The sequence below is a fragment of the Xyrauchen texanus genome, chromosome 49 (assembly GCF_025860055.1).
Source record: "Xyrauchen texanus isolate HMW12.3.18 chromosome 49, RBS_HiC_50CHRs, whole genome shotgun sequence".
NCBI lineage: Eukaryota > Metazoa > Chordata > Actinopteri > Cypriniformes > Catostomidae > Xyrauchen > Xyrauchen texanus.
Window position 1 is genome coordinate 10,390,166 of NC_068324.1, and position 15,410 is coordinate 10,405,575.

Below are 15,410 nucleotides of genomic sequence, written 5' to 3' on the forward strand. Positions count from 1 at the left end.
GTCCCACCCCAAAGTCCCACCATTGGTTGAGTCAATGTTGTTGTGTCAGACGTACAAACATAGTAATAATTTTATATGTATATATTTTTTAAATATGTTTTTCCAAAATTAACCTAGACATGATTTACTTAGTAATCTCTGCATATTAAGCTAGGTGTAATGTTTGCAGGAACGAGGCAAGAAAAGGAGGATCTATGTTCAGGCTTTTAAATAAAAACTCAAAACACAACCACAGAACAAACCATTACATCCATGGAACAACTGTCAAAGACAAACGGAACACCAGGGCACTATATACACAAGAACAACACACAGCTGTTAACAAGACAAAGCTGGGATCAATCAAGAGGAACACAGAGAACAGACACAACAAAAAACAAAACCAATCTTCAAACTAAAAGTCTTTATCCTTCTAGCGACCTCTAGTGGCCGCTAGGGAGAATGTCCCAAGTGTTACACTGCGATATGTGAAAATATTTTATATACGAAGATGTTAAACACTTAAGCTTTCAACTATGACTCAAACTATACTCATCTCAAATAACACGTGGGATAACACATAGTATAATGTAATGATTAAACCCCAACACAACAGGATCTCTGCTTTGTAAAGACCAAATTACTGTACATTATGCTTTATACATACCATAAGGCTATTTAAGCTACAAATCAGCCTATAAGCATGGGTGGAAATTCATACTCAAGTACTGTTACTTCCCCCAAAAAATTAGTGTGAGTAGAGTAAATGTAGCTGTCCTAAAAACTACTCAAGTAAAAGTAAAAGAGTAGATCATTAAAAAGTATTCTTGAGTAGTGAGTATTGAGTACTGAGTTGCAAAACCTATGCCCCATTATAATGAACACTGTATGCCAAATTTTAAAATACATAACTAATCTATGATAAACACTACATGAATCTGATTCCAAAAAATAAAAGGGAGACATGATAACAAAAATTAAAAGATTAAAAAGTTATTTTCAATACACTGATCTAAAATGCTAAATAAGCAGGATCACTTGGCATGTCATGTCCTGCACAATAGAGGAGGTAGAGCAGAAATGGGAAAGGTTGTTTGGTACAGGGGCTACATCATTAAAAAGGAATAATTCACCCAAAGATTAAAATTCTCTCATTATTTAGTCACCCTAATGCTATCCTGGATGTGTATGACTTCCTTTCTTCTGCTGAACACAAATTAAGATTTTTAGAAGAATTTCTAGAAGCTCTTTTGGTCCATTCAATGAAAGTGAATCTGTGCTCAAATATTGAAGCTCCACAAATCACATAAATCAGCATAAAGGTAGTCTAATCCATGTGCCTCCAGTAGTTAAATCCATGTCTTCAGAAGTGATATGATAGATGTGGTGAGAAACAGATCATTATTTAATTCCTTTTTTACTAATTCTCCTCCCTGCTCAGTCAATCTCCACTTTAACTTTCACTTTCTTCTTGTGATTTGGTGATTCACTCTTCATGCATATCGCCATCTATTGGGCAGAGAGAATAATTTCTAGCAAAAATGGAATTAAATATTGATCTTCTCACCCACACCTGCCATATCAATTCTAAAGTCATGGATTAAATCACTGGAGTTGTATGTATTACTTTTATGCACATTTTGGCACCCCTTCACTTATATTGAATGGACCTACAGAGCTGAAATATTCTTCTAAAAATCTTAATTTTTGTTCTGAAGAAAGAAAGTAATAGACAATAGCGTGAGGGTGAGTAAATGATGAGAATTTTCATTTTTGAGTGAATTATTTCTTTAAGTATCACATGGGGGGCCACATTGTCCTTCTTTTGAGATACAATGTTCCACAATTATTTAGTTATTGTATCTTTTATGCCCAGAAATAGTTGTGTTCTCATTTTAATGTATGATGCACAATTTTCTGAAGTTTGTGACTAGTGGAAAGTTCTGCTGAAGTATCGCTCTGCAAATGTTGATACTTATCTATCTTTATAAAGGCTAATCATAATTATACATTTTCCTGGTAATTTATTATACCAATTAACACACTCTACATCAGGGGTCAGTATTAATAAAAAATAAACAATATTTAAAAAAAATATTATTATTAAAAATGTCACAGTTTTATTCTATTACATTAATACTTGTAAAGGTACTAAGGTTATTCAGCCAAATGTAGTGAGTGGTTTTCTCGTTTCCTTGTTAATGTTATTTGATTAATAGCCTTTTTATGACATAGCCTACTAGACAGTGCTCTTTTCGGTTACATGTACACTTCAAGTCCGACATTTTGATGCAAATACGCTTTTTGTCCCACTGTTTAAATTCACTTTAGACATACGACGACAGGTGTTTACATTAAATCTTCATCAAGATGGGGATTTTGCGGAATTATAAAGTGTATTTGATCATTTAGGTGCATTAGCACTCTCGGAGCAAACATGCCTGTAAAGCTTACAAACATTCGCCGCCAGTCAATCAAACAGCACGCAACAACAGCTGTCAGGAAATAAAAAGTCAATCTTTTATATTTCATCTAGATCAACCAACCATTGGTGCTCTTGCTATCTTTTTCTTGCTATAACTACATCCCAACACTTTTGCATGTACTGTAGCTGTATTGATGTTTGTCTTACGCAATTGTGAGCCCCAGAGGACTAAGCTCATGAGACAAGTTGTTTCAGTGCTCTGTGATTGCTTGGGTGAAGGAAGAAACCTCAAACCCCAGAAACAAGTAGCTTGTCATCTAAATGACAAACACATGAAATCAAAGACATGAAACCTTAAGACTTCGAATAAACAAATAAACGCTCTTTAAGGTTAATAACTGAGCGAATTGAAAAGGTATGATATTTATAAGATATATAGGGCACATAGTATTTGGACACTTAGGCCACTCTAAGTTTATACATTTCATTGCATTAGATACCAAAATATTAAATCAAGGCATCTGCAAACAAATGATGCAAGACATTTTCTCATAAAAACTTTCATTTTTCTGAACCATTTAATCAACTGGCCGAGAGGCGATTTGTAGTGGACGCATGTCAGTTCACTTAAGTTCACACAGTCCAAGTATTGTGACACAGAAAGTGTTAAAGTTGGAAGTTTGGAAGCCTTAAGAAATTGCCACCATCCAACACCACTATATCACATAACTTTGAGAACCGGGTGTAGCTTCAAGCTACTCTGATCATCACATATGCTGCAGTGTTGGTCTTTCATCACTCTTTTTAACATCTTACCTTCTTTCCTCCATTCACATCCTCCCTTCTGTCTGATTCTGCCCTTGGGCCCATTTCCACATCAGGCAACCCTGTAGAACACTCACATGAATTCAAGGAGCAAATCAAATAATCCAGTCCTGTTAAGTTCGGCAGTTACAGTGTGGGCTTTTGTCACTGTCTGGGTGCTACGGAGCTCCAGCCAGTGAGCCTGACGGCTGGTGCTGACATGTTTGTCCCAGACAGGGAACATGACGATAAGGCATTGAGTGATGGAAGCAGGTGCGAGGCCACCACATGCTCATCTTTTGCCAGCCACCAGGTTCGGTTATATGGCCTGATTCTACCATTTGCATTCTGCTACACTTTAGAGGTACAGTGTCTCAATCTCTTCTGTATCACTTTCTGTTGGTGAATATTTATTGTAAACCTTTTCCTTTTGGGGGATGCAGAAACACTGCGTTTTCATGAAAAACTTTTAATGTTTTTGTTTTTTTGTTCTATTAAAATAGAAAAACGTTTAGCCTAGCCCCTAACCCTAACACATCAATTCAAATAATCAAATAATGAGTCAAAATGGAGACGTAAATGATGCTGTAATTACATCCAGCTCATTCTTCACACTGGAAATGGAAGATCATGTGTAGCAAATGTAGTAGATCCTTCTCCTGATTTTTATATGCAAAAATTTGCATACTATACACTGCAGAAATAATAAGAGGAGTATGTTAGACTCTGTTAAACATAGACTGTGTTTCTAAGGCAACAGTTGACCCAAAAATGATAATTCTATCTTTTATTCTCCCATATGTTGTTTTAAACCTGTATGTCTTTCTTTCTTTCATGGAGCACTAATTAGATACATTATCAGGCAGAATGACTGCCCCAGTCACAATTCACTTTCAACTTTTAGGAAAAAGATGCAATGAAAGTGAATGGTCAAAACATCACCTGTTGTGCTCCAAGGAAGAACAAAGACATACATTTTCATTTTGGGGTAAAGTATTCTTTTAACAACATGATGCAGTAGTGCGTTGTGAGTAGTTCGTAACATTCTTTTACTTGAGGCCAAGAACTATCTGTTTCCTAAGCAGTGTCACAGGTAAGAAAATAATTGTTAGCTCACTGTCTGTGCATCTTTAACACAGCCAGGGTTGGAAGGGTTACTTTTGAAATGTATTCCAGATTACAGAATACATGCTGTTTTCCGTTAGATTACGCAAGGTCAGTAATGTATTCTAAATACTTTGGATTACATCTTCAGCACTGGTAGATTTTTTTAACTTGTTTTGACTATAAAAACTCTGCCAGTACAGTAAGATAAAACACACATGTTAAAAATACATTCTCTGAAAAAAATAAATATCTTATGCAGTGTTGATTCTAAAACAAGATAAATCTAATTGATCTTGTTTTAATGATTTTTTAGATATTTTTACAGGAAAACATAATTTTTTTTTTATATCAAAGGCCAGCAAAGTCTTCTCTGCTGGCATAACATGCCTAAAAAATACATATTTTTTCATTCTTTCATTCTCAAACACCTCATGTATTTTCAATTGTTTTCCACTCCTAATTCAGCTACAAACGAATAGCAAAAACCTAAAAGTTTATCCAGTTAGAATTAATCCCTCGACGCTTATAAGTAAAGCCTGTCAGCTGTTTCACAAATCGCATGACCGAAGCTGAAGTACTGCATGAGTCTGAGCTCCACCCCGTTAGGCCTTCAGAATTTCTGCAGAATCCCTCAACAGTGCAAATGTATGTGCATCTAAAGTCAGATTGTCAGATTCATCAGCCAATCAGATTGTTTTATTTGTTCATGGTGGGTGTGGTCTTTAGGATATGGCCCAGTCCAGGCCATCTATCTAGCTGGTTTTGAGTGACGCAATCACGCTTTAAGTGATGTACGTAATTTGAAAGCGATGAGCGTGAGATCTTGCTGACCAGTCGGCTGTCATCAATGCTGGTTTTGCCGGAAAGAGATTCTTATGGATTTTAAGGCCCTGTCCCAAATGGCACACTCCGGACTTCCTCAGAGTCCACACTTCGGTGACGTCATGTAGTGCAGACTTATAGGGCCCCTCGCGCAAGTCCACAAGGGCGCATTGAGAAGTATTTTTGGGACAGACTCGATCGTGAAGCGTGGTTATTGTTGGACAGGAGCTGCAGGTTCGGTTCGGGGAAATATGCTGCCTATTGTTGTTGTTTTTACTATTGTGTTTGCGAGATGGCTTGCCATGCAGAGAAATCACATTTATACGCTCCGACGTCGTAGAAGACAAGATTATTTTTCATGCATACAAATGCTGATGTTATGCACGGAGGAAAGGGTAAGCAAGTAAATGTTATTGACTTTGTAGATAAACATATAACTTGTCAAAAGTCGTTAATGCATTAAGTCATTATTATTTGATTTACTGTTTAATTTTCTTTTTTCTTTATATACATATATATATGTATGTATTTTATATTTTTTATGTGTACCTTGTTTTTTTTATGTCGTTTATAATTTACAGGTTTAAATATCCATACTTCACTTACATATGACTCAGTAAAGCCCTGCCATTCGGTTCTATATAATGAATCGTTATGCGATCAGCCTATTATTCAGCGCGCTATTATTATGTTTGAGACATGGTCGATGACCATAATGTTTGTATAAACTGTAGGTAACAACTGGTAAAATGTACACAGTCATAAAAACCATAATGATACTTACACTTAAATATTTTCTTCTCAGCCATGTTATCAATTGTCTGTGTCCGTGAGCGAAAGCGCTCTTCACACCAGTTGTCTGATTGGCCTTTCGCAAGGACTCCTGGGTACTTGAAGTGCGTGAAGCCTGGATCTATGCGGGCTTCGCGGAAGACCGCTTCAAGGGTACAAAGGGGGCGCTGCTGAGCACACTTCAGAGCGTTAAAATGCTAAATGGGACGGCCTACGGACTCGTAGACTCAGCGAGCACGCGCAATTTAAGTCCACGAGACCGAAAGTCCGCATGAAGTGCGCCATTTGGGACAGGGCCTAAAACCTAAGATGTTCTGCATGATCGTGCGATTGATTAATTAAATTGTTAAGTGCTTTTTCCATTATTATAGCAACATCAGGATTTTTCTAAGTGTAAATTAGGCTGCTTGAGCATTCAGTATCTGGTCAAGTTTTGAAAAGCGTATCCTGACGAAACAAAATTTATTGCAAGCAACATATAAATAGCAAATATAATTAGAGCGCTTTTTCTTCATATTAGATCTCCTTGATTTTGGCTTTCGTGCACTGATGTGTTTTTAAAATGTCCATTGGTATTATTAGTTGACTGCCACGTAATGTATTCATTGTGAAACTGTGTCTTCTTAATGGCATGAATCGCACTCAAGGCCTAGACTTAAAATGCACAGGTCACCACAGCTTTTATGTTGCCCTTATGTGGATTTTGGATCTTCATAATTTTGGCACCAATTCACTTACATTATATAAACCTACAGAGCTGGGAATTTCTTCTAAAAATCTTTGTTTTTGTTCAGCAGATGAAAGAAAGTCATACACATCTGGGATGGCATGAGGGTGAGTAAATGATGAGAGAATTTTCATTTTGGGGTGAAATATTCCTTTAATGATTAGATTTAAAAGTGAATTAAGCCTTGAATTTTCTTTTGAAACCACATACACTGTCACTTCCCCAATAAAAGGAAAGACTTCAAAGCTCAAAAATCACACTAGATGATGACATAACTAATCCAATCTTTCAGTATTTCTGCACAGCATGTCATCAAATTAAGCAAATTCCACTGTCAAACACCCATACTTTTCAGTTCAAGGTCTGTAATAATATGTCACATGACAACACACGCCTCTGGAAAGAGGCACCTCTACGAGGGCTTAGATACATAATCATACTGTCACTAATCACTCCATTGTATTCATAATTGTTTGCGTGTCAGTGGCTCCATCATCATTGTAGTAGAAAAATTGTTTAGAAGTTTAATTAGTTTGATGATTTCATTCTACATCTAATCAATGTTTACAAACAAACACCTGTGTTAATAATAGTTTGATGGATTAGACTAGGCATCTCAAGGCACTGGTCACAGCCTCTTACGTAAGATATTTCCACAATGCATGCTTTGTTGTGAAAGGGATTGTTCTCCCCAAAATGACAATTTAGTAATTTAGTAACCCTCTTGTTGTTTTAAAGCTGTATGACTTTCTTTTTTCCATTCAAAACAAAAGGAGATGTTAGGAGAATTGAACTGGCCTCAGTCACCAATAATTTACACTCTATGAAAAAAAAGATGCAATTAAAAGTGAATGGAGAATTAGACTAACATTCTGCCTAACATCTCCTTTCATTTGCTCAACAGAAAAAAGAAAGTAATATGGGGTTTAGAAGAACAAGATGGGCAGTAAATGTTGACTGAATCTTCATTTTGGGTGTATGTTCCCTTTAAACAGCTCAATAATACAAATTTTGAGTGTGTCTGTAGTAGTGAAGTTTATCCTAACAATGATACAGCCTAATTAACAGACTCTTGAGTCACTGTAAACCCTAAATCCCCTCCAAATCCAATTATGCCTCATTAGGGTGAGGGGGGCAACCCAGCTCTCCACAGAGCTGTGTACTCTCTTTACGCAAGGAGGTGGGGCATGAGTTTGCAAAATGAAACAATAGAATAGATAAAAGAGATGGTATTGTTGCAACCCTTCATATGCTAAAACATCATGTAACCATAGACAGGTGGATAACGTGAGCTGGTATGCCGTTCATATGGTTGGGGATTTTCCAGAGAGCACCAGTTAATGCCAATGGCAACATTCATTCATTAGCTGCCTGTCAATTATTCTTGCAGTATAGTTACTAATGTATTGTGAGCTATAATAGGGCTATCATCTATTGGCTCAGAGAGGTATTATTGCTTTAGATGGGAAACTCTTAAACTTATCATTAGGAAATGGTGTGTTACATAACTGTTCTCTGAAATTATGAATACATTCTGTTTTATGTATCTCTATTTTATATTGATGTTGATAAGACAAAGATGGATTAATACTTTGTCCTACACTTGTACTTCTCTTTAAACACTGTGGCTCTGTGGTACTTTAAAAGCATTGCTCTGTTTGTTGGAGTGGTTAACATGGCTTAATCTAACATGATCACATAAGAAGTCGGAATGTTTTTTCAGAGAGTTCCGGTACCCTAAGATCGGTGACAGTATGCCAACTCACGGACAAATGCCATCTCCTATCAGATATTTTAACATCGGTTCCAGCATGTTTACATTTCAATGTGGTGTGACCAGAAGTACATTGTGTGAGCAGCGTGGGAGACCCAGATTCAGATCTCGCATTCAAACTAGGAAGTAATTGCATTTGCATAATCAGTGACTAACGCTATATAGATGTTGCATTTTCCCCTCTAACATTACATTTTTACTCCACTGATGGTTAGGTTTTGGTTTGGGGTTTGAGAGCAGTTTATAAAACGTGCATTCCTCTTTACTGTATTACAGTCTTTACAGCTGAAAACTCACTACACATCTCACTTTTGGTACCCCTCTGTGGATATTATATCCCAACAACACTTACTGCGTTGGCCACTGGGTGCAGTGTATTCTGCATTTCATAAATCGCAGACCAATTTTAGCTAAAGAAAGGCAAACTACTATTTCCGAATTCACTGTAAGAACAGTCTGCTCAAACAATGATGTGAGTTGGTGTTTTTTTCAGTAAAAATAACAAACATCCCATTGGCAAATTATTTTCAAGCATAAATCTATCAAAAATGAATGAGGTTTATGCTTAAAACAAAAAAAACTTAATATCACAATATGTCTTCTCAAGTAAATTTAAAACACTGCCCCCCGCGGCAAAAGCGGTAAGTGTTGTAGGGCAAATGGGCAAATGTGAGCTCAAGCAGAGGTCGCCAAAAGGTAGTTGTGAAGCGAGTTCTTTTCTAGCTGTACAGGATGTAATACAGTGAAGAGGAATGCATATTATATGGACTCAACCCCCCAAACCAAACTTAAATTTAAGTTTAAGTTTTACATTCTGGCTTTGAAACTTTTGAAAAAATAAAACATACTTTTACAAGTATCTTCATGATGCATCATTACAGGGACATGTTAAAGATTGTAGTAGTCATGCCGGTCAAGCTAAATTACAAAAAAACTCAGATGTCCATCCAGTTAAATGGGCAGCGTCAGGGTGGACAATAACAGGGTACAAGCCTAGAGTGGCTTCGTTCCCTCCTTGCATTGTTCTGTACTTGTACTAAACTTGCTAAACAAATAAGACAATAACAGGGTGGCCATTCAGTGGATAAATGAGCCACTTCATGGTCTGTGATTGACATCTAGCAAACATAAATACTGTTAGCATAAATACTGTATATTGAAAATGTAAAATTATATGAATTTCCCATTTATTGTCCCATAAGAATGTGAGAATGTTAAGCTTGACCACATATGACAAACACCACAAAATAAAGGAAAGCATAAATAAAAAAAAGAGATTATTACATTTCAAATAACTCAAAAGTAATTTTGAATGGCTGATGTCACCTCCAGTGTGTGTGATTTCATTTCATAACATATATCTTCAATGAAAATTCATAGTATCATGACATAACAGCATGGACAATAAATCAAGGGACAAACAAAAACCTCCAATATTAGTGTAACAATTACACATTTACTACAAATGAATACATTTTAGTGAGAGAATGTTATACTTGACTCTTAATTGTATGGGGGGAAAATAGATAAACAAAGATTTAGCACTTATTTTTGTCATTGATGTTTGATGCACAGTTTTGGGGACATGAGGACATTACATTTCAATAGTTTTAACCCATAGGCTATACAGACGGCGCTTTAATGCAACAACCAAAAAGAAGAGAGAAAATAGTGTTTCCCCTTCTGTCGCTCTCTTACGTTGTGTCAGAGAACGACACTAGGGGTCTCTCTTGAGCGCCGATATTCACCTCTGTACTATGAAAAAAGGCCAATGAGAGTTGGCAGCCAGTATTTGCATGTCCGCCCCGGACATACGGGTATTTAAGCGGCGCAAATACGGGAGTTCATTCAGAAAATTTCTTCGAGCCGATGGTGCGTGTTTGCAGTTTGCTGCATGACTACACACCGAGTTCCTGCTATCCTCTGCTGCATGCTGTTGGATTCTCGGCGCACAACAGCGGCTTTCTCCTGGTTGCGCGGCTGTGCACTTCCTGCCCCTGGCGCATCGACAGTTGCAGATAGAAAGATCTCTCACGAGTCTTTCATTCATAAAAGAGTGATTTTATTTAAAGAGCAATTTCCTCTAAAGAGCAAAACACAGCGGCGTGAGCGTCCTTTTAAGGGCGCGTCTTTTAAAGATGCCCTTCGCCCCTGTGTTGTTCCTGAATCTTGATAGAGTACTCTCCGCTTCCGGCGACCACAGGCGTTGTCTCGTGTGTCTGGGCAGTGATCACACCGAGGCTGCGTTTGTGGATGGTTCATGCTCTCACTGCGAGAACATGACCATGACAACGTTAGCGATCGCGGCTTGCTTACAGTCGTAAGCAAGCCACTCCAGCCGCCCGTGTCGCTCCTTCTTCCCACGGGATTGAGGGCGATGCGGCTGGCGATGGAGGCGATTTGGGGATGGCAGCGGGTGCAGCTCCGCCGAGTACGCCCCTCGGACCACCAGCGCCCGGCACGCTCGTTGACTCCGTCTTCGCTCGAGGTGGCGGCGACTTCGCCTCACAGCCAGTCTGCCTACCCTCAGGCGATGGAAGCAGATGAGTTCGCCCGCGACATCCGGGCGTGGGCTCTGGCGCTGAGGGCTCCTCTGGGCTGCCGCCGGGCTTGCACGCCCAGCAGGAGGCCGGCAGCGCCAGATGTCGATATGCTTTCCGGGCAGCCAATAGCGTGGGCCTGGATTGGAACCCTCCATCCTCCCGCAGCCATCACGGCTAGATGATTGGTTTTTGAGCGTGGGCGCGCTCACAGCCTCGCCCCCAGTACCTTTCTTCCGGAGGTGCATGATGAGCTGGCGTCTTCGTGGAGAGCACCCCTCTCCACTGCGTCGTGCCACCTGCTCATCGCCCTCGCCACCCTCGATGGCGGAGCGCCACGGGTACACGGAGATCCCCAGGTGGATAGAGCTGTTGCGATCCATCTATGCCCGGAAGCACTACCACCTGGCGGGGCGCCCTGTACTCCCTTCCGGTCCTGTAGAGCAACATCCTCGCTCACCGCGAAGGCCTACAGTGCTACGGACGCGCCGCTTCCGCCCTGCATGCCATGGCTCTCCTGCAGGTCCACCAAGCCAAGGCACTCCGCAACATGCACGGGGTGGCCCTGATCCCGACACGCTGCAGGAACTGCGCTCAGCGACCGACCTCGCCCTGAGGCGGCGAAGGTCACAGCGCGGGCACTTCGGGCAGGCGATGGCCACTCTGGTGGTCCAGGAGCGTCAGCAGTGGCTGGACTTGGTCGAGATGCGTGAAGCCGACAAGACTCGCTTCCTCAACGCCCCTGTCTCCCAGTTCGGCCTCTTCGGCGACACCGTGGAGGACTTTGCCCAGCAGTTCTCCCTGGTGAAGAAGCAGGCGGAGGCCATTTCTCACATCATGCGGCGCCGCAAGCCTGCCGCCACGGCCCAGGCCCCATCTGCTTCGCCGAGGCGTCCTCCTGCGGCCAGAAGATCTTCTGCTCCGCCCCAACCTGGGCCCAGCTCTCAGCCCCAGCGTCGAGCAAACCGCAGGAAGCGTCGCCCCTGCCTCCACGGACCCCGTCGAGGACCTGGAAGGCTCCCAAGCGTCCCTGAGACAGCGGACCCAGAGGATGAGAAGTTAGCTCGGAGATGGTGAGACCGCTCCGTCCCGGTGGAGGGCGGGAGGAGAATCCTGTGTTTTTCATTTGCCGCACCCCTGGCGGGGCTGCGGTACCAAATTCTCAATAAAGAGCTATTTCCTTTACCTCTGGGTCACATGGCCCGCAAATGCCGTTCTCCACGGCACTTTTGTTTCAGGCCTCAACAGTCCGGCGCCCAGGATGCGGTGCTCCGCCCTCAGCTCCACGACTGTTCCCGGCCGGCCGGTTCAGGCGAGCCCAGAGGGCGCCGACATCAGACCTCCTCCTCTGTCACGAACCCGCCCCTTGCGGTGCGCGGAACAAGGTAAGTGCTTTGAGCTTATTCTCAGCACCAGAGCCTCGGGGCGCCACAGAGCCTCCCGGCGCTGCGTTACCTGTTCCGCACCGCTCGCGAAGCCCGCCGGATGCGTCCAAAATACTTATCCCCTTGGTGCCCCTAGCACAGAGCGCCAGAGGCATGGCTTTCTCTGCCCAGCTCGTCACGCTGGCTGCACCGGACCATTCGACTTCGGTTACGCAATTCAGTTTGCCAGGTCTCGCCCCTTCCTGGCGTTAGTTCCTCCGCAGTGCGGCGAACATGCCCTCTCCCTGCTTGAGGAAATCGCCTCCCTTCTAATCAAGGCCGCGATAGAGCCTGTCCCTCCAACCGAAGCGAAGAAGGGTTTCTACAGCCCTTACTTCGTTGTACCCAAGAAAGCGGTGGCATACGACCGATCTTGGACCTGCGAGTTTTCAATCGGACCCTGTCCAAACTCCCGTTCAAAATGCTCACCCAGAAACAAATTCTATCTGGCGTTCGGCATCTAGATTGGTTGCAGCGGTAGACCTGAAGGGCGCGTACTTTCACGTCTCAATTAAGCCCTCGACACCGACCCTTTCTACGGTTAGCATTCGACGGCCAGGCGTATCAGTACAAGGTCCTCCCCTTCGGCCTGTCTCTGTCCCTGGCGTCTTCCACGAAGGTCGCAGAAGCGGCTCTTGCCCGTTCACGAGGAGCGGGCATACGCATACTCAATTACCTCGACGATTGGCTTATTCTGGCCCCTCGCAGGAATTACTATGTGCACACAGAGACCAGGTGCTCGAGCACCTCCGCCGCTTGGGGCTTCAGGTCAACTGGGAGAAGAGCAAGCTCACCCCAGTCCAGAGCATCTCTTTTCTCGGTTTGGAGTTAGACTCAGTCTCAATGACAGCACGTCTCTCCAGCGAGCGTGCTCAGTCAGTGCTGGAATGCCTCGCTTCCTTCAAGCCAGGCACCGTGGTCCCGTTGAAGCGTTTCCACAGCTCCTGGGGCATATGGCATCCTCGGCGGTCGCCACTAGGGTTGATGCATATGAGACCACTTCAGCATTGGCTCCAGACTTCGAGTCCGAGGCGAGCATGGCGCCACGGCACGCGCGGCGTGGAAATTACCACTGCCTGCCTCCAAACCTTCAAACCCTGGACAGACCTCTGCTTTCTTCGGGCAGGGGTACCCTTGCAGCAGGTGTCCCGTCGCGTTCTGGTTACAACCGACGCCTCCAAATTGGGTTGGGCGCCGTGTGCAGCGGGCGCAGCCGCAGGCGGTGGAACCAAGGCCGCTGCGCTGGCACATCAACTGCCTAGAGCTGCTGGCCGTTCGTCTTGCCCTGAAGAAATTTCTTCCGATGATTCGTGGCAAACATGTCCTGGTCAGGACAGACAGCACCACGGATGTCACAGCTCGCCCGTCGTCTCCTCCTTTGGAGTCAGCAGCGACTGGAGTCGCTGCGCGCCACTCACATCCCCGGCAACCTCAATGTGATAGCGGACGCGCTGTCAAGACAAACCTTGCCTGGCGGAGAGTGGAGGCTCCACCCCAATCGGTCCAGCTGATTTGGGACAGGTTCGGCAAGGCCCAGGTAGACCTGTTTGCCTCCCAGGAAACCTCCCACTGTCAGCTCTGGTATGCCCTCACAGAGGCTCCCCTGGGGACAGATGCTCTGGCACACAGCTGGCCCGTGGGGCTGCTGCAAATGCGCTTTTCCCCAGTGAGCCTTCTTGCACAGGTGCTATGCAAGGTCAGGGAGGACAAGGAGCAAGTCACTCTGGTGGCCCCCTACTGGCCCAACCGGACGTGGTTTTCGGATCTCACGCTCCTTATGACAGCCCCTCCCTGGCCGAATTCCCTGAGGAAGGACCTTCTTTCTCAGGGGCCGGGGCACGCTCTGGCACCAGCGCCCAGACCTCTGGAAACTCCACGTCTGGTCCCTGGGCCGGGCGCGGAGGGTCTAGCCGACCTACCTTTAGCCGTCATAGACACTATTAACCAAGCCAGAGCCCCTTCGACCAGGCATCTTTACGCCCTGAAGTGGCGTCTGTTCGTGAACTGGTGTTCTTCGAGCGAAGACCGCAGAAGTGCGCCAGTTAGGTCAGTGCTCGTGTTTCTTCAGGAGAGGCTGGAGAGGAGGCTGTCCCCCTCCACCCTCAAGGTGTATGTTGCTGCTATCGCGGCCCACCATGACACGGTAGGCGGCAAGTCTCTTGGCAAGCCACGACTTAATCGTCAGGTTCCTAAAAGGTGCCGGAGGATGATTCCCTCCGGCCTAACCTATTTCCCTCCTGGGATCTCTCGGTCGTCCTGATGGGACTCCGGAGACCCCCTTCGAGCAGCTTGACTCAGTTGGACTCAGGGCCCTCTCTCTCAAGGCGGCCCTGCTGATCGCTTCGCCTCCATCAAGAGGGTCGGGGACCTGCATGCGTTCTCTGTTAGCGATGCCTGCCTGGGGTTCGGTCCGGCAGACACTTTCGTGATCCTAAGACCGCTGACCGGACTACGTGCCCAAGGTTCCTACCACACCCTTCAGGGATCAAGTGGTGAACCTGCAAGCGCTGCCCGGGAGGAGGCAGACCCAGCCCTCTCACTGCTGTGTCCGGTGCGTGCCTTACGTATTTACCTGGACCACACACAGAGCACCAGGCGCTCTGAGCAGCTCTTCGTCTGCTTTGGGGGACAGCAGAAAGGAACGCTGTCTCCAAGCAGAGACTACGCCCACTGGGTTGTCGATGCCATTTCCCTGGCTTATCACACACAGGCCGTGCCCCCCTTTGCTGGGTCCGAGCCCACTCCACCAGGAGTGTGGCGTCCTCATGGGCACTGGCTAGGGGCACTGCCCTAGCAGACATTTGTAGAGCTGCGGGCTGGGCAACACCTAACACTTTTGCGAGATTCTACAATCTCCGAGTTGAGTCAGTTTAGATCCCGTGTTCTCTCAGGTACCGAGCCCGTGAGAACTTCGGTGACACGCCGGCGATCTGACCGGGTGGATCGCTTGCACCCAGCGCCTTCCCCTAACCAGGGGAAACAGTGCGCCTTCTTCCCAGGAGATCCCAGGCTTGGG

The 15,410-nt window shown here is 44.5% G+C and overlaps 1 protein-coding gene across 2 annotated transcripts in view; it reads right to left on the reverse strand.

Moving 5' to 3' along the window:
* Positions 1-3,414, reverse strand: part of LOC127640721 (dual specificity tyrosine-phosphorylation-regulated kinase 4-like) — a 40,386-nt gene extending 36,972 nt beyond the window's left edge. For both annotated transcript variants that reach the window (XM_052123435.1, XM_052123433.1), the window contains exon 1: positions 3,221-3,414. In XM_052123435.1, the coding sequence (XP_051979395.1) occupies positions 3,221-3,274 (54 nt within the window). In that variant the 5' untranslated portion in view covers positions 3,275-3,414. The remainder of the gene's footprint in view (positions 1-3,220) is intronic.
* Between the last annotated feature and the right edge of the window lie 11,996 nt (positions 3,415-15,410).